Source organism: Colletotrichum navitas (genome assembly GCF_030913465.1).
Source record: "Colletotrichum navitas strain CBS 125086 chromosome Unknown LY79scaffold_62, whole genome shotgun sequence".
In the NCBI taxonomy this organism is placed as follows: Eukaryota; Fungi; Ascomycota; class Sordariomycetes; order Glomerellales; family Glomerellaceae; genus Colletotrichum; species Colletotrichum navitas.
This window is the reverse complement of record NW_026850608.1, coordinates 51,535-74,478: the sequence shown is the minus strand read 5'-3', so window position 1 is coordinate 74,478 and position 22,944 is coordinate 51,535. Positions and strand designations below refer to the sequence as shown.

The 22,944-nt window shown below is 58.1% G+C and overlaps 9 protein-coding genes across 9 annotated transcripts; 7 read left to right on the top strand and 2 right to left on the bottom strand.

Moving 5' to 3' along the window:
- Positions 1 to 326: 326 nt before the first annotated feature.
- LY79DRAFT_522112 (3,4-dihydroxy-2-butanone 4-phosphate synthase) lies at positions 327 to 1,178 on the bottom strand (the record flags this gene model as incomplete). The annotated part of the gene is made up of 2 exons (XM_060555418.1): positions 327 to 961; positions 1,115 to 1,178. The coding sequence occupies 2 exons, from the start codon at positions 1,176 to 1,178 to the stop codon at positions 327 to 329; spliced, it is 699 nt and encodes a 232-aa protein (XP_060410856.1).
- Positions 1,179 to 1,349: 171 nt separating this feature from the next.
- On the top strand, positions 1,350 to 2,136 carry LY79DRAFT_334221 (uncharacterized protein). Its single transcript, XM_060552514.1, has one exon. It carries the CDS (start codon positions 1,530 to 1,532, stop codon positions 1,950 to 1,952), a length of 423 nt encoding a protein of 140 aa, XP_060410855.1. The 5' UTR covers positions 1,350 to 1,529; the 3' UTR covers positions 1,953 to 2,136.
- A 324-nt stretch (positions 2,137 to 2,460) lies between these two features.
- Positions 2,461 to 3,348, top strand: LY79DRAFT_521996 (3-demethylubiquinone-9 3-O-methyltransferase; the record flags this gene model as incomplete). Its single annotated transcript, XM_060555407.1, has 1 exon — positions 2,461 to 3,348. The coding sequence occupies one exon, from the start codon at positions 2,461 to 2,463 to the stop codon at positions 3,346 to 3,348; it is 888 nt and encodes a 295-aa protein (XP_060410854.1).
- Positions 3,349 to 3,732: 384 nt separating this feature from the next.
- Positions 3,733 to 4,439, top strand: LY79DRAFT_563325 (uncharacterized protein). Its single transcript, XM_060558546.1, has one exon. It carries the CDS (start codon positions 3,914 to 3,916, stop codon positions 4,394 to 4,396), a length of 483 nt encoding a protein of 160 aa, XP_060410853.1. The 5' UTR covers positions 3,733 to 3,913; the 3' UTR covers positions 4,397 to 4,439.
- A 529-nt stretch (positions 4,440 to 4,968) lies between these two features.
- On the top strand, positions 4,969 to 8,940 carry LY79DRAFT_334183 (nitrite reductase). The gene is made up of 3 exons (XM_060552513.1): positions 4,969 to 5,337; positions 5,399 to 7,407; positions 7,558 to 8,940. Exons 1-3 carry the CDS (start codon positions 5,194 to 5,196, stop codon positions 8,693 to 8,695), a joined length of 3,291 nt encoding a protein of 1,096 aa, XP_060410852.1. The 5' UTR covers positions 4,969 to 5,193; the 3' UTR covers positions 8,696 to 8,940.
- Positions 8,941 to 10,024: 1,084 nt separating this feature from the next.
- Positions 10,025 to 11,655, top strand: LY79DRAFT_672258 (fungal Zn binuclear cluster domain-containing protein; the record flags this gene model as incomplete). The annotated part of the gene is made up of 4 exons (XM_060564031.1): positions 10,025 to 10,102; positions 10,171 to 10,363; positions 10,469 to 10,680; positions 10,840 to 11,655. 4 exons carry the CDS (start codon positions 10,025 to 10,027, stop codon positions 11,653 to 11,655), a joined length of 1,299 nt encoding a protein of 432 aa, XP_060410851.1.
- A 277-nt stretch (positions 11,656 to 11,932) lies between these two features.
- LY79DRAFT_672257 (cytochrome P450) lies at positions 11,933 to 14,050 on the bottom strand (the record flags this gene model as incomplete). The annotated part of the gene is made up of 7 exons (XM_060564030.1): positions 11,933 to 11,977; positions 12,091 to 12,488; positions 12,643 to 13,317; positions 13,378 to 13,462; positions 13,555 to 13,646; positions 13,705 to 13,741; positions 13,805 to 14,050. 7 exons carry the CDS (start codon positions 14,048 to 14,050, stop codon positions 11,933 to 11,935), a joined length of 1,578 nt encoding a protein of 525 aa, XP_060410850.1.
- Positions 14,051 to 15,614: 1,564 nt separating this feature from the next.
- Positions 15,615 to 20,244, top strand: LY79DRAFT_638028 (ABC transporter; the record flags this gene model as incomplete). Its single annotated transcript, XM_060562291.1, has 1 exon — positions 15,615 to 20,244. The coding sequence occupies exon 1, from the start codon at positions 15,706 to 15,708 to the stop codon at positions 20,242 to 20,244; it is 4,539 nt and encodes a 1,512-aa protein (XP_060410849.1). The 5' UTR covers positions 15,615 to 15,705.
- A 1,573-nt stretch (positions 20,245 to 21,817) lies between these two features.
- Positions 21,818 to 22,690, top strand: LY79DRAFT_672255 (Alpha/Beta hydrolase protein; the record flags this gene model as incomplete). Its single annotated transcript, XM_060564029.1, has 1 exon — positions 21,818 to 22,690. The coding sequence occupies one exon, from the start codon at positions 21,818 to 21,820 to the stop codon at positions 22,688 to 22,690; it is 873 nt and encodes a 290-aa protein (XP_060410848.1).
- Positions 22,691 to 22,944: the final 254 nt, after the last annotated feature.

Here is a 22,944-nt window from a genome sequence, read left to right as displayed (position 1 = left end):
TCTCTCTCTCTCTCTCTCTCTCTCTCTGTCTGTTTTGTCTGCCTCTTTTATTCGAAGAAAAAAAAAAAAAAAAAGAACCCAAGCGCCCAATTTCTTTCTCTTTTTTCTTTTAGTGACCCGTGCTCGATATCCATGAATATATAACGTATATAACGACAATGAGACGCCCCGTTGCCCTCTGCTGGGGTGCCATTTTCGAGCACCGCAACCTTGAAAAGCCAGGAAACCCTTACCCCCATCATCGTCTCCCTCTCCGTGTATCCCTCTCTTTCTCGCGCTCTCTCAATGTCTTTCTGTCTCCCCCCCCTCTCTCTCTCACCTGCCCCTCACGACGACCCGTTGACGGCCAGCTTGCCCTCGGTCTTCTCGAGATAGGCGACGAGGTCGGCAATGGTGCAGACCTTGAGGCCGAAACGGCGGGCAAAGTCGATGCACTGCTCGCCGCGCATCATGCCGGCGTCCTCGTGGAGGGCGGCGCCGTCGACGGGGCGACCATCGTCGACGAGCTCGCAGATGGCGGCGGCCTCGGGCTTGCCGGCGAGGCGGCACAGGTCGACGGCGGCCTCGGTGTGGCCGGGGCGCTCGCGGACGCCGCCGGGGCGGGCGCGGAGGGGGAGGACGTGACCGGGTCGGCGGAAGTCGGCGGGGCGGGATCGGGGGTCGGCGAGGGCGCGGCAGGTGAGGGCGCGGTCGTGGGCGGAGATGCCGGTGGTGACGGCGGGGTCGGCGGCGTCGACGGAGACGGCGTAGGCGGTGCCGCGGGGGTCCTCGTTGGCGGCGACCATGGGCGGGAGGGCGAGGCGGTCGAGGAGGGCGGGGGCGAGCGGGGCGCAGACGTAGCCGGACGAGTGGCGGACCATGAAGGCCATCTGGGCCGTCGTCAGGGCGTCGGCGGCGATGATGAGGTCGGCCTCGTTCTCGCGCGAGGGGTCGTCGAGGACGACGAGGAACTCGCCGTTGCCTTGGGGGAGAGATGGATGGTCAGTTTTCATGATCGACTCTGGAGGGGGAGAGGTTGTAGTGGTTCGTCTGTCTCGCACGCGCGCGCGAGGGGGCATCGATTGGCGGCAGAGCGCGAAGCGGCTCGCTCGCGGGGTTCGGGATCGGGACTTACGGAATGCCTCAATGGCGTCCGGGATGGAGTCAAACTTGGACTGATCTATTGTTGAGGAAGGCATGACTGCGGCTGTGTTTCGGGGGGGTTGGAGAGGGAGGGGGAGAGAGCGAGCGTGTACGAAGCGGGCGTACGGACGGAGGAGGAGTGGGAGTTGGTGAGCTGAGGTTGAAGGTTCGTCGGCGAAGGTGATGACTGTGGTGGGGGGGGGCACTGGCGGGGGAGGGGTCGACGGGATGGCGTTGCTGGTGCTGTGCGCTACGCCAGGGGGTTTGATCAACGCGAGGGCCGGCCGAGGCGGAGAGGGGCGAAGAAAAAAAGAAAGAAAAAAAGGCGATGGTGGTTGATGGATGGGGAATTTTTTCTGGGCCGAATCCGGATCTGAGTCTGGATCTGGTATGATGCCGGGGATAGGATGGATGTCAAAGTACCTAAACTAGGTAAGATTTTTTACCGGTCTTGGTCGCAACGTTTCCTCCTTTTTTTTTTCTTTTTTTTCTTCTTTCTTTTCTCTCGTAAAGGTGCAAGAGGGAGAGAGCTGATGCTGATGCGTGCTGGGTCGGCTATAAATGGGATGGTAGTAATGTACGTGAGGAATCGTCCAAATGTCGTCAACGAGAGGACGAGGAAACATCCCGAGGATCGCTCGGCCAAATTGTTAGTTGACTCATGCTCCCCTCTCCCCCCGGGGCGTCGGCATACGGTGCACTTTTCAGATGCGAGTCGGCCCAGCCCGACGCGGCGGCGGTTGGTGGGGCGTAGATTATCTAAGCCGTTCTCGCTCACGCGAAGCTCGTCCATCACCATTGGCCAATGCCATGATTGCGAAGGTAGGTAGGTCCCTGGGTAGGTAACTACCGTAGGGCGATTACTGACGCTGACAAACACTCCCGCGCGGCCCCGTTTCCTTTTCCTTATGTAAACTACCTCTTTTTGACTTTGATGGTTCTCAGCGGCTACTGCATCGTACCACTATCCCCTTAAGAGGGTCTTAGGTGGCCCGGCTTCTTGTTCTTCTTCTGCAGCAGGGGATTGCGAACCCAATGTTTTTGCTGGTCTCATGAGAATCCCGTTCTTGAATGCGCACGCGGTACGTACCCAGCTGGATAGGTACCTTGATACCTGCCTCCCACCTATCAACATGTGGAGGGCCCACGACAGGGTGCGTGCGTGCACTGACGGTTGACGGTCGGTAACAGTGCCGAGGTCGACCGAATCTCCAATTTCTCCAAATCGCAACAACCGCATGGCCTTGCTTTGTCATCAGCTTTTCTCCCCCCTGGCTCAGGATTCCGAGTCCTCTTACACCCACCCACCTTCCCAGCACTCCACGATACACAATCGCCATGGCACCTTCTCGCCCGGCGACAGCCGCTCTGCTGCGCGCATTTCGGCGGACGACCACCCGTCTACTAGCCCGTCAGACATCGGGCGCGGTCGCCGTCGCGACGCCGCTGCTCCGGACGGTACCCGCCTGCCGTCAGAACTCGACATTCTCTTCCGTCTCCCCTGATGAGGTCGAGCACTTCAACGCCCTTGCCGCCGACTGGTGGGACCCCCACGGCTCCTCTCGCCTGCTGCACCTGATGAACCCGCTCCGGCACACCTTCATCCGCGACTGCCTTGCCAGCCAGCCCGACGCTCCCGCCACGCCCGCCCGCTTTCTCGACGTCGGCTGCGGCGGCGGCATCTTCGCCGAGAGCGCCGCGCGCCTCCCCGACACCACCGCCGTGACCGCCATTGATCCGACGCCCGGGGTCCTCGCCATTGCCAAGGCCCACGCCCGGCGCGACCCCGCCCTGAGGGGCAAGCTGGAATACCGCGCAGCCACGATCGAGACGCTGCCCGTGCCGGCAACGCCCGCGGACCGGTACGACGTCGTCTCCGTGTTCGAGGTCGTCGAGCACGTCGAGTCGCCCGCCGGGTTCCTCGACAGGTGCGCGCCATTCGTCCGGCCCGGCGGGTGGCTCGTCGGGAGCACCATCGCGCGCACGTGGGTGAGCTGGTTCACAACGAACCTGATTGCCGAGGACGTGCTCGGCATCGTGCCCAAGGGGACGCACGACTGGCGCAAATACATCAACGCCAACGAGCTCCGGGGCATGTTCATCGGCAAGGGATGGGAGATGCCTCGCATCGTCGGCGTCGCCTACGTGCCCGGGCTGGGCTGGAGGGAGGTCAAGGGCGGCGAGAAGGTCGGCAACTACTTCTTCGGCGTGAGACGCGCGGCGTGACGAAGCAGCACGTCGACGTCCCTTCCCATGTGTATACTATGCAAACATGCAACTGTACAGTAAGGTAGTGCCGGCCATAGATACCCCGAGGCTGACGGGCCGCGTCGGGAACGGCGGACTCTGGAAAGCCTCGACAGTCCTGGAAAAATAAAAGAAAAAATAAAATAAAAGAACCCCTTCCCAGAAGCCGAGATGAAGAATAATGACAATGACATAACGAACCCGTCTCAAGAGTCGTCGGTGCCATGCTACGCCATGCCAGTACGGGACAGGACATCGGCCCCGGGTGCCAGGTGGCAATGACCCGAGCCGTTCACGAGGTAGTTTTCCGAGTCGACGCTCTCACATAAAGGATTGGGGGGGGGGGGGGGGGGTTGCTGGTTCTGCCAGCGTGCCGCTGCCGCGGGTCTGATTCCGATTGCTCATGCGGTTCGGTTCGCCTTACGATGGTCTGATGTTGAAAAAGTCGTGACATCTTTCTCGAGACAGACGGTTTCAGAAACAATCAGACGCAGAGCCAGACCTTCGCCACGGCGAACCGGGAGCAGATCCAACCTGCCCCGCCATGTGGTGTGACGAGCATCTATCCATATGCCTGCGCCAACGTGTTGGCAACCGCAGACCTGGAATATGCAGAGATATAATGCATCTACGTAGCTATCTTGTGTACACTACTGCGCAGGCGGTGGTATGTCATGGCTACACTACTAGTAGATATCGGCAAGTGGCTTTGTCCAATCAAGTACCGCCGAGATCAAGCAAATACCGGTACCTAAACTTGCGCTTATCTGTGTGTTATCAGGGCAAACGGCGTATACGTATGTATGTATGTATATACATGGACCTAACGGACGTACACCACCTGATTATTATTGCCACAGGCGCATTGGGACGTTTTCTCCTTCTCCTAGGAGAAGGAAGAAAACAAGACAAGTCTAGACATCCTGTCTCCCCACGCACCACACAAGCACATACCCTGGACCCTCATTCGCGCGCGGTCTCAGTCATGAGCGTCATGAAGACCACGGCATTTGTAAGAGCGCCATGATACCTAATGGAGGGAGGGCTCCCCGAGGTGTCTTTCTCCGCGGGCGCAACCAGAGCCGCCCGCTGCGGAGCGTGGTTCTGCGTCTCTGATTGGCTCCCTGGCCTGCCTTATCATCCGATAGTAACCCATTCATCGTCTGCGATCAATCAATCTCGACAAGTCCGTCCATGCCACCACACTTTCTTACCTTTCCCCCCAGGCAATGCAAGCCGTGGCCCGGGCCACCAGAAAGTCTGAAGCCAGCCGTGGAAATGCACCTTTCAGATGCTGGGCCGCCGTTGTCTCTCTGCCCTTCGTGGCCAATCAGTACCCGTGACCCCTGGGGTCTGGGGTGAGCGTGGCCCATCTCGCCGGAGATGCTGTTCCCAGCGGAACAATCAATCTTGGACTGACTGACTGACTGACTTCATTGTGCGCCGAGGGATAGGCGATGTGTCTTTTATTCCACGGGGGCGGCTCGTTGGCTTGGATAACAACTGCTAGTCTATTGAGGAAGTCCTGATCCTTTCTCTTCTCCTTCTTCTTCTTTTTCTTCTTCTTCTTTTCTTTCCTCTTCCTTCTCCTTTGGTGTTCTAATCTGTGTTTCGGCCTTGCAGCTATACCCCTTGGTCGTCTTTCGCATCTATTACAGCGTTTGGCGTCTTCCAGATGGCGCAACGGAAGAGACTTGTCGTTGTCGGCCTGGGCATGGTTGGCATCGCCTTCATGTGAGTGTTGGCGAAGAAGGGGGCCCTGGAGCCGCGCGACTGGACCGACCGGTCGACTGACTGACTTTTTTTTTTTAATCAAGTGAGAAGATGCTAAAGCTGGATGCCCGCGCAAACGAGTACACCATAACGGTCCTCGGAGAGGAGCCTCACCTGGCCTACAACCGCGTCGGTCTGACGAGCTTCTTCGACCACCGCAAAGTAGAGAATCTGTATCTCAACCCTGAAGAATGGGTATGTGCAGTGCCCCCTCGCCCCCTCCTGCGACGTCGCTCATCACTGATCCGAGGAGTAGTACCACAGCACGCCCCAAGGCTCATTGGGTTACCACGTCAATACCAAGGTCACAGGCATAGACTCCCAGGCAAAGACGGTGACGTGCTCAAACGGCGAGGTCGTGCCCTACGACATGCTCGTCATCTCCACCGGCTCAGATGCCGTACTCCCTAAACACACCCCGGGACATGACGCAAAGGGCGTATTCGTATACCGCACGATTGATGACCTAATCAGCCTCATCGCCTTCGCCGCGCAGCGAAAAGGCACCGTGGGCGCAGTCGTCGGCGGCGGTCTCCTCGGTCTCGAAGCGGCCAAGGCCATGATGGACCTGAACTGCTTCGACAAGGTCAAGCTGATTGAGAGAAACCGCTGGGTGCTGAGTCGACAGCTCGACAGCGACGCCGGCTCCATGGTCGTGGGCCAGGTCACGGATCTCGGCCTCGACGTGCTCCTCAGCAAGCGAGTGGGCCGGATCGAGGTGACGGGAGACAATCACGTCAGGGGCGTCGTCTTCGAGGACGGCGAGCGCATGGACTGCTCGACCATCTGCTTCGCCATCGGCGTGCGCCCGCGCGACGACCTCGCCCGGAGGGCCGGCATCAAGTGCGCCGACCGCGGCGGCGGCATCGTCGTCGCCGACGACCTGAGCACCAGCGTCCCGGACATTTACGCCATCGGCGAGTGCGCCAGCTGGCAGGGCCAGACCTTTGGCCTCATCGCCCCCGGCGTCGAGATGGCCGACGTCCTCTCCTTCAACCTCACACAGGCCAAGCTGCACCAGCCGCGGGCCTTCAAGAGGCCCGACCTCAGCACCAAGCTGAAGCTCATGGGCGTCAACGTCGCCAGCTTCGGCGACTTCTTCGCCGACCGCGACGGCCCGCAGTACCTGCCCCCCAAGGCGGCCCGCAAGGCCAAGAAGGGCGACGAGCGGAGCGCGCTCGAGACGTTGACCAACGGCCTGCCGCCGGCCCCCGTCAAGGCGCTCACGTACCGCGACCCGTTCCAGAACGTGTACAAGAAGTACATCTTCACCGAGGACGGCAAGTACCTGCTGGGCGGCATGATGATCGGCGACACCAAGGACTTCATCAAGCTGGTGCCCGTCGTCAAGGACATGAAGGAGCTGGACGTGCCCCCCAGCCAGCTCATCCTCGGCGCCAACAAGGAGGTCGAGGACGACGGGGACGACCTGACGGACGACGTCCAGATCTGCTCGTGCCACAACGTGACCAAGGGCGACGTCGCCAACTCGGTCAAGGACGGCTCCTGCAAGACGCTCGGCGAGGTCAAGTCCTGCACCAAGGCCGGCACCGGCTGCGGCGGCTGCATGCCGCTGGTGACGACCATCTTCAACAGGACGATGCTGTCCATGGGCAACGAGGTCAAGAACCACCTCTGCGCCCACTTCAACTACTCGCGCGCCGACCTGTACAGCATCATCCTCGTCAAGAAGCTGCAGACGCTCGGCGAGGTCATGCGCGAGGCCGGCAACGACCCGGACTCGCTCGGCTGCGAGGCCTGCAAGCCCGCCGTCGCCAGCATCTTCGCGTCCCTGTGGAACCGCCACGTCATGGACCGGCCCGTACACGGCCTGCAGGAGACCAACGACCGCTTCCTCGGCAACATCCAGCGCAACGGCACCTACAGCGTCATCCCGCGCGTGTCGGCCGGCGAGATCACGCCGGACAAGCTCATCGCCATCGGCAACGTGGCGGCCAAGTACAACCTCTACACAAAGATCACGGGCGGGCAGCGCATCGACATGTTCGGCGCCCGGAAGCAGGACCTGCTCGACATCTGGCGCACGCTGATCGACGCCGGCATGGAGTCGGGGCACGCGTACGCAAAGTCGCTGCGGACGGTCAAGAGCTGCGTCGGCACGACGTGGTGCCGCTACGGCGTCGGCGACAGCGTCGGCATGGCGGTGCGGCTGGAGGAGCGGTACAAGAGCATCCGCGCGCCGCACAAGATCAAGGGTGGCGTCAGCGGCTGCGTCCGCGAGTGCGCCGAGGCCCAGAATAAGGAGTGAGTGATTCTTCCCCCTTCTCCCCTCCCCCCCCAACACACACGAAAGAAAGAGAGAGAGAAAGAGAGAGAAAGAGAGAGAGAGAGAGAGAGAGAGAGAGAGAGAGAGAGAGAGAGAGAGAGAGAGACAAAAGACTAACCCGGTCTCAGCTTCGGTCTCATCGCCACCGACAAGGGCTTCAACATCTTCGTGGCTGGCAACGGCGGCGCCAAGCCCAAGCACTCGGAGCTGCTCGCCAAGGACGTGCCCCCGACCGAGGTCATCCCCATCCTCGACCGGTACCTGATGTTCTACATCCGCACGGCCGACAAGCTGCAGCGGACGGCGCGCTGGCTCGAGAACCTGCCGGGCGGGCTCAAGTACCTCCAGGAGGTGGTGCTCGAGGACAAGCTGGGCATCTGCGCGTCGCTCGAGGCGCAGATGCAGGAGCTCGTCGACAGCTTCTTCGACGAGTGGGCCGAGGCCATCAAGAACCCGGCCATCGCGGCCAAGTTCCGGCAGTTCGACAACACGGACGAGGCGGTCGAGAACATGGAGGTCGAGGTCGAGCGCGGCCAGGCCCGGCCCGTGTACTGGGCGCCGGACGCGGCCAAGGAGGACTTCAAGGGCCTCGCGGGCCGGTGGACGAGCACGGCGTGGCAGCCCGTGCTGCCGGCCGATCACTTCGCGGGCGCCGACGAGACGCCCAGCGGCATCTCGGCGACGGTCAAGCGCGGCGACACGCAGCTGGCGGTGTGGCGCGTCCGCGGGCGGTACTACGCGACGCAGCAGATGTGCCCGCACAAGCGGCAGTTCGCGCTGTCGGACGGGCTGATTGGCGAGGCGCTAGCCGGCGCCGAGACGTGCGACGACGCCAAGAAGCCCGACTCGGGGTGCGGCAGCGCCAACGGCGGTGGCGGCGGCAACGACGCGGGGCGGCGGTCGGCGCCGTGGGTGTCGTGCCCGTACCACAAGCGCAACTTCGACCTGGCGGACGGCAGCTGCAGCAACGACGGGGAGCTGAGCATCGCGACGTTCGACGCCGAGGAGCGGGCGGACGGGCTGGTGTATCTGCGGCTGCCGCCGGTCGAGGAGCTGGACGCGGCGCTGGGGACGGCGCGGTGGAAGGTGCGCAAGGGCGAGGCGGGCGCGTCGCCGTTCGAGGGGCTCGACAAGAAGATCAACTTCAAGGGCCACCGCGCCAAGAAGCCCGGGGTCCGGCCGATGGCCCCACTTAAGATGCAGAAACCGGCGCAGCTCCTGGTCGGCGGCGGCGGCGGCGGGTGCGGGAGCGCGCCGGATTGGTAGGGGTTCGGGTTCCATTTTTCTTTTTCAATTTTTTTTTTTTTTTTTCACTGGCAAGGGCGTTTGCGGGACTTGGGGAAGATGATTGCATCGAATGGAACGAACAACACGGGATCGAGTAGGGTAAACAAAAAGAACTTTGGCGTTTAATGGTCTACAGAGAAATAGGTGTCCAGAAGCAGCATCATATTTGCGTGATGCCGTCCAGGACGGGGACGACGGCCGGTTACACCAGTAAAAGCGACGAGCTGTCTCGTACTTTGTAGGAGAAGCGCGGGCGTGAGACTTGCAAAGGCCTCTTCCTTTTCTTCTTCATCGACCGTCGTCGAGTCTCGTTCTATCTAAGTTGCGTCGTGGTCCCGGACGGGGGGCGGGCAAAGAGCCCTGGTCCCAGGTATCCTCCGTCTACTGAGGACACCCATAAAATTTTTTAAATTTTTTTTTTTTTTTACTACTTGAATCACAATAACGGAGACACCTCGGGTTCCTTGTATCACTTTTGATGATACCTTGTGCGAGGGATCGGGTGCCACTCATTCCGAAACTCCAAGAAACTGACTGCGTGGGACTCGCCAAGACGTGAGTCGTTCGCCAGAGACAAGTAGCGGTTCTTCTTATTCAAACGGCTTTTCGGATACAAGAATATATGCTCATTGGCCGAGATCTAAAATACATACCGGTTTCGTGTGGGAGGCCCCTGCACACTAGCCGGGAAGATGTCAAAACGCCGTCGCATTCGTATTCTTGGCGCGCGGCTTATTCATGCTTAAAAAAAAGGCCGGGTGATCTGCCGTAACTCACAAACATATCAATCCTCGCAATTCACATCCTCGACTCCTAACCCTATTTCTGATCCTAACCTAAATCCTAAACCAGACCCTAATCTCTACCCTAAGCAGTCCTATTAACAGCTTATCTCTATAACTTTTGGTAGAGCCTCTGTATGAATTAAAGCAAATTGAGATGTTAGTGAGAAAAGTTGTAGAGTGGAATCTCAGATCATACACGGTTGTATGGGAGCTGGCGGCCGATTGGCCAGAGCTAGCGGCAGGGGGTCTCCTCCCGTCATGCTCGTGTTCGGCGATTCACGGACTTTGCGGTACCCGTCGCTGGGTCTTACGTCACTGGTGCTTCGTATCCCAATTGTCCTCGGCTCTCCTCCTCTTCCTCTCTTTTCATCCTTCAAGCCCTCTGCCATACGAAACCGAAACCGCTTCCTGCTATCCACCGCGAAGAGAAGAACCTCAGTTCCAAGCTAAGCCAAGACAAGCCAGGGGGAACGAAAGAGAGCGGAGTCCCCCCCTTTTTTTTCCTTTGCTCCGTGTTAGCATCATGGAAAAGCGTACCCGGCGTCTCGGCCACAAGAAGTCGAGGAACGGGTGCCAGCGGTGCAAAGACCGCCGTGTCAAGGTACGAAGGCCCCACGACCGCATCATGACGCTGTACTCCCCAAACTCACGTCTCGGGACCGCCCGCAGTGCGACGAGGGACGGCCTTGTCAAAAGTGCCTGGGCCACGGCGCCCACTGCAGCCTCCTCGATCATCCCTCACCACCAGTGACGGTGCCAGCCACTCCACTTGCACCCTCGAAGCCTCCGGAATCTACCCCTGTTCGCCCGGCGTATGGCGTTCAGGGGGCAGCGAGTGAAGCGAGCATCACTCCGACAGCAGGTATGCACACCCTCTTCCATGTCCTGGCCCAGAGGCAACATTTCCGGAGAAGGGGTGAGGGCAAGGTACCGTAATAATGCGTGGCCGGCTGACACTCGTTACAAGTGAACAGCACGTCATCCCCGTACCATCCAGAGTCGGCGCCCGATCCGCCCAGCCCATTGGCTGTTGCGGATCCCTGGGACCTTTCGGAAGATTGGATGCTGAGCCTACGCCTGATGCACCACTATAGCACCAACACCCGGCACATCCTATCCCAAGATGCAAGTACGGACGAGCTGTGGAAGACCACCATCCCTGAGATGGCTTGCTCGCATGTATGTCAGCACTTTATCACTCCGATTGCGCCCCATGCCCGTGTTGCCCCTGCATGCTTGTTTTTGTGTGTGTGTGTGTGTGTTGGAGGGGGGGGGGGGTTTGCCGTGGCATAGTCCGAGTCCCTCAGATTTACATGTCGTCTTACACAATGGTGATAGAAATTCCTCATGCACGGCCTGCTGGCCCTCGCAGCCCTGCACTACGCCCACGGTCATCCCCAGGAGCGGAAGAAATGGGACATCATCTCGGTGTACCACCAGAACATGGCGCTGCGCTTCTTCGCCCTCCGCCTCACCGACATCAAGAAGGACAACTGCGAGGCCTACTTCCTCCTGGCCACCCTCATCTTCATCGTCAGCATCTGCTCCGTCGCCCACAGCGACAGCCTGGGCCGGACCGCCTCGCTCGACGACATCGCGCAGTCCTTCATGCTCCTCCACGGCGTCAAGGGCATCCTCGACTTCCAGCCCATCGAGGTCTGGCGGAAGCGCGGCGGGCCCTTGGAGCAGCTGCTGCGCCCCCCAGTGCTGCCGCCGAGCCGGAGCTGGTCGTCGTCGCCGTTCCAGCGCCGCCTCGACGCCGTCACCGCCCTGGCGCGGGAGGTCCCCGCGTCCTTCGAAGCCGTCATCAACCCGCAGTCCGTCTGCGTGCTGGCGCTCGAGTCCCTGCGGCGGACCCACCTCACGTGCAAGAGCGAGCTGGGCAGGGTGAACGGCACGTGGAAGTGGTCGTCGTCGCTGCCGGCGCTGTTCGTCGAGATGATCGGCAACCGCCACCCGACGGCGCTCGTCATCCTCGCGCACTTCGCCGCGTTGGCGTGGCCCTATGCGAAGGTGGACTGGGTGTCGGACGGGTGGAGCGTCGCCGTGGTGAGCCTCGTGGACGGGGCCCTGGACGACAACTGGCGGTCCTGGATAGAGTGGCCGAAGCGGAGCGTGACGGAGAGGATCGAGGTTGACGATATGGAGATTTAAATTCTATACCCGTCTTTTATGCTAGGTTGAGACAAATGAAACTACGAAACCGGCTACGTCAAGCAACGCCCACACACACATCGTGTTACCAACGTGATGGAGCGAACCCCAAAGAAGAAAAGGGAGAGAATGAGAATATCCCAACAGAATCATCTTTCGGGAACGAGTTTTCATGGATAGGCAGCAGTCGTTCCAGGACCATCATCGCCATAATGCTGATTTCCGGCACGAGATGAACACCACAAAACTCGTATTCGCACCCTGTTTTCGCTCCACATCATAGTTTCCTAATCATGATAGTCTTGGAGGGGTCAGGGCCCATCTGGGAAGTGTCAAAGGTTAGCTCTCCATCTCAATACCGCAGCAAAGAAGAGCGAAGAAAAACTGAAGAAAGAAAAAAGAAAAAAAAAGACTCCCAAGAATGGATATACTCACCATTGGGCCGAAGACCCAGTCCTGGTACCTCTCGGTAACGCCGTCCGGCATCCGGATTTCGTAGTGGCACAGAATGTTGGCCATGATCATCTTGATCTCGTTGACGGCGAAGAAGCGGCCTGGGCAAGCGTGCTTGCCGTAGCCGAACGTCAGGTGGGTGGTGCCGACGCTGACGAGCTGGGCCTGCGCAACGGTCTCGGCGGCCTTGGAGCCGGAATCGGCGTGCACCTTGCCCTCGCGGAGCTTGTAGAAGCGGAGGGCGTCGAAGACCTCTGGGTCTGGGAAGATTTCGGGGTCTTGGTTAACGCCCTGGGCGGAGACGCCGATGAACATGCCCTCGGGGATGGTCTGGCCGTTAGGGAGCTTCACAGACTTGAGAACCTTGCGTGTGAAGGATGCTAGTAGCGGGGGGGCGGAGACAGAAAGGTTAGCTTTAGTGGTCTCTGTCTTCTTCTTTATACACACAAACACATAGATTCCTAACCCTTGGTCAAGTGGTTGGAGAACTTTAAAAACAATAAACGGGGGGGAGGGGGACAATAAGCAACATACCGACATTACCCGGAGAAAGTCTCATACACTCCTTCAGGAAGCTGTCCAGTTTCTTCATATTTTGCAGAGCTAAGCTTGTAAATTCCCCCTTAGACTCAGCTAGCGCCTGCTGGACGTCTTCGCGGAGCATAGGGGTTAGCTCAGGCTTTGCTGCAAGCCAGTAGAGAGCGTTAGTTGTTGCTGCAGTAGTAGTGTGGATAGCGACAAAGCTAGCAGTAAGCTGGCTCATAGCAAGGTCACGGTCGCTGACTGTCCCAAGCTTTGTCTGCGCGTCAATGATCCACTGGAGCAAGTCGTTAGGCGCCTTGTAGTTACCCTTCTCTGCAGCCTTGCGACGGGCTGTGATAAGGGGGGAGATGACTTCTATACCAGCGTCAATGCGCCTGTATAGCGTCTGGGTCTCTGGCAGCCGAGTAGCGACAAGGGGCCGTAGGAAAGCAGGAACCTTGGAGATGGCGTTCACGGCGGTCATCTGGTCGACAGTGTAGTTAATAGAGGCGTCAATGTATCTCTCGTCATGGCAGAGCTCGGGGCCAACAAAGACGCGGCCGGAGACCATGGCAATGATGCGGAGGAGCTTCTGGTTAATAAGGACCTCACTCCAGTTGCTGGACTGGGGTAGCTCAAGGCGCATTGATTCGGCAACCTCTTCCGAGATGCTCGCGTTTAGTCGGGCTGTTATAGAAGGTGGTTAGTGATGGCTGCCTTCGAGAGATGTTACGTGGCGAGGCTAACGTAGAGACGGCGTCAATGTCGACCTGACGACGTGGTGTATGAAGACGTTTTCGTTTTCAAATTTCGTGTACTTAGAGAACATGACCTTTAGGAAGTCAGTATTTTCACATATAAAAATAATAGTAGAAGAAGAGGAAGAAAAAGGTGTTACTAGGGGGCAAATAAAGAGCTGTATACCTCAGTGTTGGCGTCGGCGGCGCTGATGACATCGTCGGGGGCTTTCTTCAGCTCAGGGAGGAACTTGGTAGGAACACAGATGGAATCCTTTGCTAACGGGGGAAACAGTCAGTCGTGTGTCAGGCACTTGAGTGGACGAGGGCTTTTTACTCTGGAACGTCGCGATGCGGAAGATGCTGTCCTTGAACTAAACCAGAACAGTCAGGGGTCAGATCTTGGAAACGATTTCGTTGAGCAGAACCACACAGACCTTCCTGTAGCCTTCGGTATAAAACTGTGCTGCTTTGCCTTCCATGAACTGTTTCTTCTTCTCCGACTTGGTCCCCTCTCCCATATACGGCACGTTGGCCAGGGGGTCGGCGGTAAGCCATCGCTGCACTAGCAGGGCAAAAACGACGAGGACGAGGCCGGCCGCGGCCGTGGGCAAGTGTTGCGAGGTTTGGGCGTCCAACACACCCGCCAAGGCGATGGGATGAGTTGCGTTTGCGTTTGCCATGATATGGGCTTTTGTCGTCTAGATGAGTAAGAGTGGGTGTGGGATAGGCAACCTTTTGGAACTACAATGGATGAACGGTCCATGTTGAAGGGTCCGGCGGCACATTATATACTCACTCACCCCTGACCGACAACGACAACGACAACGGCCAATCCGTCTTGCTGGAGACCGTCCGCCCCCTAGAGCCCACATGTCATCGAAGATATGACAGCTTCATCGGATAATGCTGCTAAGGGCGGCCCGTTCCAGCCCTTCACCGGCAGAGGCGCAGGAACGGCACTTCTTTCCGTGCCAACCAATGCAGAGAAATTGTCCGTGGCCGTGGCCGAGCTCCACACAGCGTACATGTACAATAGCAGTCGTGTAGGCTTAGGCTGGCTAAACTGGTTGTTCGAGGCAGGATCCAGGGATGTTCGGTTTCGGTTTCGTATCGCGAGAATACGGTCGGATTGGACTTCGTCCAACCCGGGATACGACTCGCCCATGTTTCCAGGGTAGGTAGGTAGGTACTGCCTAACAGGACATTCCTACTATGTATTAGTGAGTATCCACCCTCGAATATAATGATGTCATCTATGGGGGGTAACTTCATAAGCGGAATCAACTTGCCCCCGCCACCCCGAAGTTTTATCGCCCCTGTCAGATACCCCCCTCTAGTCCGCCAGCTGTCAACGCCGTCCAGCTACCGTATCCTCTGACTTAACTGAAAAACCGCATAGACCATACGCTAGACCCCTTATAGAAAGCGGTCAATCTATTTCTACACACACCCACCCATGTAACCCTAACCCTTGCCGCCTAACTTGCTGCTGACGTAAATGACTCCCTGTATTTGCCACATTTAGATCCCTGTTTCTGCCACCACGCCAGCCCCTTTTCAGCAGCCTGCGGTCTGTGCGGTTTTTCAGTTAAGTCAGAGGATACGGTAGTAGAAAGAGATGGGTAGGCAGGTACTCCGTAGGATGCTTAGAAACTGTGTGGCGATTTACATCACTAGGAGCATAAAACTTACCCCTGCCACCAAGTAATACCTGTACTCACCTTACCTGTATCCGTATTCAAACTACATAGTAAGTTGCTCCTATGTGATTATGTCATCGTTACAGAAACTGTGGGAAGAGTCACGTGTGCTTGATCTTCCCCGTGCCGTAGCGACCGACCGTCAGCAACAGTAGGAGATTGAATAAGCGGCAGGCGCGGCAAGCCCCTCCCGTCCGTTGCTGGTCTCCCATTCGTGTTCCAAAGAAAATACAAACAATTAAAAGACAAGTTTTCCATCCTCATATTTTTGCATCCGAACGTCGCAAATCATCACCGCTGGATGCGGTCGATGATATATACCCAGACGAGATGCGACGCAACGCGTCGCAATGCCAGTTTCCGAGGATGGCCAACACGTGAGCAGTCAGGTGAAAGGTTCTATCTCTGTTAGTTACTAAGAATCCATCCAGTTCCCTTCTCTGGCGAATTGGAACCTTTTGTTCGAGACCCCGGAAAGCGGTGAATGCACGGAACCGGCTCCAGTACCCGACCTCACCTCATCCCGCGCGCAGTTGATTTGGTTCGAGAACCCCGCGGCTCTCTGTCGCTTTGATGGTGTCGCTACCACTGTTCCACACTACTCAATAGGCACCCGCTGCTGAACCCTCATAACCATGATGGGCAGCTTTGCAACCCTTGAGGCCGACGGACCTCCTTCGGGGCGTTTGGCATTCTATAGCTATGCCGCCTTTCAGGATGTTCTCGCTGGCCCCCATCTCCCTCATTTCTCCCACACCAAATTCGAGAACGCGACCTTGACTGCGGCCGCTCACCTCGATGCTTTGAACGTCATGCACGTCACCGATATCGTGCGCGCCTCCGTCGCCGCCTTGCTGGCGTGCCTCGTTCTCGCGAGACCGCTTCTTCGCAAGAGGCCCGCCTGGTGCCGTGGCTTTGCACAAGAGTCTCTGTACTCCGCAGCCGCCCACCTTCCGCTGAAGAAATCCTGGACGTTCTGGACCATCTACCTTTTTGCAGTCGCACTTGCTGGCCTCGTCCAGGCTTCCTTGTCTCTTCTCGTGCAGCCGCATCGTGTCTTCTCTATCCTGGAACTCGTGCCGTGGCTCGTTGCTGTTCTCATCACCGCCGCCGACCGGCCGACAAAGACCCCCAAGACGCTACTGTGTCTCTACTTCACCATCCTTGCGTGTGGCGTTGTCTCGACAGCATTCAGTTACAGGCTTTACAGGTCCATCTCTATGCTTGTTTTGGCGGATCTCATTGTCGCCTTGGTAGGCATCATCGGCATCCTCGCCATGCCGATGCGTGACCCTTCCCTCGGCGACGATGATGTTGCCCGCAAGGAGCCAACCGACGAGCTCCGTAGCCCCGAAGACAACCTTTCACTCTGGAGATTCATGACGGTATCGTGGATGGCACCAATGATCGCTAGGGGATACGAAAAGCAGCTGCATAATCAAGATGTTTGGCAGCTGCCCTTCGACTTCCAACACGAGCGGCTCCACGCTCTCTTCCATGAGCTCCGTGGCTCTATGACGGCCAAGCTGTTCTTGGCCAATGGACTGGATCTCATGATCCAGTCCTCCCTTGGGATCATTGAGTGTTTCGCAGCTCTTTCGGTCCCTATGCTGTTGCAGCAGCTCCTGCGGGCCATTCAGAGTGGTCCCAGCAACATTGAGGTCTCTGTCTTGTACGCCATCGCCATCCTGGCTGTTCGTCTGCTCGCCTGTCAGGCAGCTGTCTTCCAGCTTTGGTTCTCCCGGCGTTGCTACGAGAGGTCCCGAGGCGAGATGATCACGACCATCTACGCCAAGACTTTGTCTCGGAAACACTTTGGCCAGCCGGCCGATGAGAAGATGATCGGCGCCGACGACGAGGAGGAGGAGGGTGACGACGAAGACGGGCATTGCGACGAGCAGACCGACACGGATGGTTCTGCCGACGATGATGAGCAAACCGGCCGCTTCAGCAGACTCCTGGGCTGGTTCCGTCGCGGGCACCCCGCTCGTCCCAGGTACCAGCGGCTGCAGAAACCAAAAGCGCAAAGGCAGCCTGCCACCACCGGGAAGATCCTGAATCTCATGAGAAACGACGTCTATGAGATTGCACAGCGGTTCTGGGAGTTCCCTACGATTGTCACGAAGCCGCTCCAGTTCATCTTCTCATTCATCCTCGTGTGGCAGCTCCTCGGCTATTCCTGCTTGTTCGGAATGGCTTGTGTTGTGCTTGCTCAAATGCTAAATACCATCTTCATCACTCAACTCCTCAAGAACGAACGCGTACGCAGGGCTGCCACTGATGCTAGACTGCAATCGACCTCCCAGTTTGTCGAGGGAATTCGTCACCTCCGGTGGTACGACTGGCAATCGAAATGGCTGGATAGCATTATGGCCACTCGACGACACGAGCTGCGCACCAGGGTCGTGACGGGGCTATGGAGCATCGCCATCTCCACCCTCAACATCGCTTCCGGTACCCTCTTCCCAGTTGCCACGTTCTTCGCCTACACATCCATTGCCGGCAGGACTCTGACAGTCGACGTGGCGTTCCCCGCCCTTTCTCTCTTTAATCTACTAGAGACCAGTTTTAAAGAACTACCTGGCCTCATCACCGTTCTTTTAAACGCATCAATCGCCATGGGCCGTATCGAGGATTTCATGAGCGAGCCCGACAAAGAAAGCGTCTTCTCTGACCACCTTACGAATGATATCAAGTTCACCAAGGCGGCGTTTGCGTGGCCCGGATACGAGCAGCCCGTGCTGAAGAACCTCGATATCAGCTTCCCCCAGGGTCTCACCGTTGTGTTCGGCAAAGTTGGATCGGGCAAGACGGCGTTGCTACAGGCGATCCTCGGGGAGCTTGATCGGCATGCGGGCGAAGCCATCATCCCAACCGAACCCATAGGATACTGTGCTCAAAGTCCATGGCTGCAGCACATGAGCATCCGTGATAACATCCTTTTCTCGGCGCCATTCGACCCTACTAGATATACTCAGACGCTGGATGCCTGTGCGCTCCTACCAGACCTGGCAAACTTTAAACACGGCGATCTATCGGACATGGGCGAGAACGGCATTGGCCTGTCAGGTGGCCAGAGAGCGCGTGTCGCTTTGGCTCGCGCGGTGTACAGCCAGTCCCGCGTGCTGCTGCTGGACGATCCCCTCGCCGCACTGGACCACAACACGGCCGAGTCCATTGTGAAAAAGCTTCTTCAGGGCCCGCTTGTGGAAGGCCGCACTGTAGTTCTCGTCACCCACAGAGTTGACCTTTGTCTTCACCTGGCTAGCCAGATGGTAGAAATCGTCGGCAACACCGCTCGGGTCCTGAACTCGGAAGAGGCGGCTGCAGAGGTTGCCAAGTTCCTCTCCCAAGATGAAGACCCCGCGGTGCGCCACGAGGAGCCAGAGCAGACGCTCGAGGAGCAGCAAGACGCAGCCGTGCCGTCCAAGTTCATCGAGGAGGAGCATCGAGCTCATGGGGGTGTGATGCTGTCGGTTTACTGGACCTACATCAAAGCCGGCAAGCTCAAGTGGTGGGCTTTGCTTCTGCTGGTATTCGGCTTGTTCAGGTTGGGCAGCCTCCTCAACTACTGGTTCCTGAAGGCCTGGGGGGAGGCTTACAAACACGAGACCTCGACGAAAGGGACGTTGGACGGCATTGATTTCTCCGGGCTCTTTGACAGACTCCCGGATCCGAACGCCGATCTTCGCCCATGGCTGTGGGTCTATTTCGCCATCGCCGTTGCCCAGGCTCTCATCTACACCTTGTCGGAGGGCCTCACTCTGCTCATGATCATCACGGCAGCAAGGGATCTGTTCAAGAGGGTCATCACCAAGGTCAGCAAAGCAACCTTTCGGTTCTACGACGTCACCCCTGTGGGGCGCTTGATGAACCGCCTCGTGTCCGACATTGGCATGATCGATGGAGGCATCATGAGGCCATTGCGCGAAGTCGCCGTACAGTCCATCACCTGGTTCTCGAGCATGGTAGTGATTGCCTCCGTCACACCGTTGTTCCTCGTTTTCTCTGTCGGCATGACCGTTTGGTTCGTCTACATCTTTATGCGCTTCTTGCCCACCTCCCAGAGCCTGCGAAGACTCGAGATGGTCTCTTTGAGCCCGCTGATGTCCAACTTTGGCATCTTGCTCGATGGACTGGCGACTATTCGCGCGTTCAAGGCCCAGCATCACTTCCAAAACATGAACATTGTCGTCACCGATGCCTTCCAGAAGATGGACCACTTCTACTGGAGCCTCCAAGCCTGGCTCATGTACCGATTCGACGCTCTGTCGGCCATCTCTACTTTCTGCCTCACCATAGTGGCGCTCCACAAGGGCCTGTCGCCTGGTCTGACGGCTTTTGTCCTAACCACGGCGTCGGCGTTTGTCGAGGCGACCCACAACCTCTGCAAGCAGTACGGCACTCTGCAGATGGACTTTGTCTCTGTCGAGCGTGTGATTGAGCTCCTGGACATCCCCGAGGAGCCCTGTGGTGAGATTACGCCTCCTACCAGCTGGCCTCACCACTCGGACGACGTCACCTTCGAAAACGTCACTCTCAGATACGCGCCTCACCTAGACCCCTCCGTGTCGGAAGCTTCTTTCACCATCCCAGGCGGCTCGACTTGCGCGGTCCTCGGCAGGACGGGGTCTGGCAAGTCCACCATGGCCCTCGCTCTTCTCGCGACTATTCACCCTTCCGAGGGAGCCATCCGCATCGGGAGTTACAAACTGTCCAGCGTGGATGTTCACGTGTGGCGACAGCGTGTGAGCTTCGTCGCCCAGGACCCGGTGCTGTTCCCCGGAACGCTGCGGGACAACCTGGACCCGCTGCACCAGTACACCGACACTGAGTGCATTGTCGTCTTGCACCGCGTGCTCGGTCCCGGGTGGGACCTCTATTCGCGCGTCGAAGGCGGCGGGAAGAACCTGAGCCAAGGACAGCGTCAGCTGGTTGGTATCGGCCGCGCCGTCCTGAGAAGGAGTCCGATCGTGGTCCTAGACGAGGCCACTGCTTCGATCGACAAGGAGACGGCCGCAAGAGTGCAAGAGGTCTTGAGGAACGAGCTGACCACGAGCACGGTCATCACCATCGCTCATCGACTAGAGGCCGTGCAGGACGCCAACTACTTCATCCGTCTAGACAAGGGAAGGGTGGTTGAGCACGGGCCGACGCAAGGGCTAAACCAGTAGAGCAGAGTACAGTTCGTCAGACGAGCGTTGCATTGTTATCTATATTAAATGAGTTTTAGACCTTTGAGCAGAACAGAATCCATTGAGCTTCACCAACCGTGTTCGGCACCGGTCATTGGCACCGGGCCTCGGAAGCCGAATGGCACCGGGTTGCGTCCCTACTCACCCTACCCATCCAATCCAACAACTTGCCAACCCTGTCGGGCCAACCGGCAGCAACGGCATTGCAATCGACGGCGGGGCTTTGAAGATGAACGCGGTTCCCCAAGTTCCTGGGGGATCCGATGTGTATAACGCATTGCGATATAGGCCATACAGCCTCAATTCCAGACGCGCCCCCTACGTAGGTTACCCCTGCCACCCCAAGTGTCAGATTGACTGTAGAGAAGTCAGTCGGGTTTTCCCGTCGTTGCTCTGGGCCCATCCACTTGGGACGGGGCGGGTCCTCATTTCCGGGGTCCCGAGGACTCACCTCGAGAGTTTAAGGGCGAAACACGTCTCTTATCTTCTGCCATAACGGGTCATGGCAAACCTTCTAGACTAAGGTCAGCCACAGCAGATGTAACCTTCTTTGGCCGGCCCGACCGGGGGGCATCTTCGATGTATTCGGGTTTTAAGGAGAAGGTGGGAGCGGTTGGGTCAAAGCCATGCTTTTTTGCGCGCGCGACAATATCGTCGACTGTACGTCTGGATAATCCTAGCGCTTGTGCAACCTCGTCGGCTGTTTTGCCTCCAATACGGCTTCGAAGGGCAAGGATGACTGCCCGTAAAGCAGGGTCAACGCGCGCCATAACAGCGAAGAAGTTGTAATAACTGCAAGGCCAAGAAAGTGGTGTTGCTGTTGCTGTTGATGTTGTTGTTGTTGTTGCTGTTGTTGTTGTGATGAGATTACTTTTGTTAGAGAAAGGGGATGCATCTGGGTCCTCTGATTGGCTAGATATATGAGAATGGATACACCCCGTAGCAGTTAAGTGGTCTTGGCATTTCGGGCTGAGGCAACCCCAAAGACCCCTTGGAACCGTCCAACGTTTGCGGCTTAACCGGATGCTCCCCCCCAGTCTCTCCTCAACTCATGGTCTCCCCTCCTCAGTATCATAGTAGTCCTCGCCCGATCTAAATAGCAACTGTCGAGTTGAACGAGGCTCTGTTGCTGGGATAGCCGGTCAACGGGACCGCGGACAGACGGCGCCAGGCGCAAAAAAGAAACTGCGCAAAACTCTATTAAACCGGGGCTGTTCGAGTCGTGATCCTTGACGACATCTCCTATCTTCAGATTCGGCTCCGCCGCAAGGTAATATGGCAATTAACTCGATACCAGCCCACCGGTACGCGCGCCTGGAGGGATGGAGAGAAGAGGGTCGTGGGGAAACACCAGGAAATGGATGTGTATTTAACTACATGACCATCCTTCCCCGGGAATCTTGCTCTCCTCCCCTTTCACCCACATCGCATAGTCAGTCTCTTACTCGGTCTTTTCGCTTTTGTATTTCTCTCACACATTCGTTTTTACCACACAAACACACTTTCGTTTCCCCTAGTCTTTCCCACTCTTCGGGATCAATAGCGACAAAACATGCACTTCAACGCTCTCATCGCCGCCGCCGCCCTGACCGGCTCCGTCTCGGGCCTGGCCCTCCGCCAGACCAAACCGGTCTGGGAGACCCTGCCGGCGACCCCGGATCTCCCGAGCCCCATCTCCACGGACAAGACGCCGATCAACGGCATCGAGATGTGGTTCCAAAAGTACAACGAGAAGGCCGGCGGCGTGCCCATCGTCATGGACCACGGCGGCCTGGGCTACTCGGCCTACTTCGGCTCCGTCATCACGCGCCTCGTCGACGCCGGCCACTACGTCATCGCCGTCGACCGCCGCGGCCACGGCCGCTCGACGTTCAACGCGGACGACGTCTTCACCTATGACAAGATGGCCGCCGACGTCTCGGCGCTGCTCACCGGCGCGGGCGTGACGCAGTACAACGTCGTCGGGTGGTCCGACGGCGGCATCGTCACCCTCGCGACGCTCATGGACCCGAAGGCCGCCGGGGCCATCAACAAGGCCTTCCTCTATGGCGCCACGGCCAACCCGGGGCAGACCAACGCGAGCTTCAGCCAGACGGCCATCTTCTCCGAGTTCGTGTCGCGCTGCGCCAAAGAGTACGCCGTCCTGCAGCCGGGCGCCAACTTCACCGACTTTGGCGCAAAGGTCTCCACCATGGAGGGCACGCTGCCGCAGTTCACCGACGCGCAGCTCGGCACCATCGACGGCGCAAAGGTCATGATCGCCGACGGCGACCGCGAGGAGGCCGTCAACCTCGACGCCCCGGGTCTCCTGAACAAGGCCATCCCCGGCAGCAGCCTCACCATCCTCAAGGACGTCAGCCACTTCGCGCCCATGCAGGACCCCGACCAGTTCACCAAGGCCGTGACGGACTTCTTCAAGGCGTGAGGAGGGTACTTTTCCGATCGCGCGTGCGCTTTGGGGGGGGTCTCGCTTTTCTTTTCTCTTACTTTGGTTCTGGGTTCTATATAGAGGTCTCGGGAGGCGTTTTTCGGTGCCTGACCAGCAGTGGCAAGGTGTATTGATGAAATAGCATAAATTGAAAGATTGGATAGAGATTCTACCTTGGTGCCCGCGGATGCGATGTGACTATGAAGCGAAAGAAGAATCAAGGGGGGAGGGGGCGTGCCGGCACAAGGTCA

Bases quoted from the DNA above. Each gene is read 5' to 3' on its own strand.
- LY79DRAFT_334221 (XM_060552514.1), top strand. From the start codon at position 1,530: ATGGATGTCAAAGTACCTAAACTAGGTAAGATTTTTTACCGGTCTTGG.
- LY79DRAFT_334183 (XM_060552513.1), top strand. From the start codon at position 5,194: ATGCTAAAGCTGGATGCCCGCGCAAACGAGTACACCATAACGGTCCTC. The intron at 5,338-5,398 runs GTATGTGCAGTG...TCCGAGGAGTAG, and splicing joins ATCTCAACCCTGAAGAATGG to TACCACAGCACGCCCCAAGG. The intron at 7,408-7,557 runs GTGAGTGATTCT...ACCCGGTCTCAG, and splicing joins GCCGAGGCCCAGAATAAGGA to CTTCGGTCTCATCGCCACCG.
- LY79DRAFT_563325 (XM_060558546.1), top strand. From the start codon at position 3,914: ATGTGGTGTGACGAGCATCTATCCATATGCCTGCGCCAACGTGTTGGC.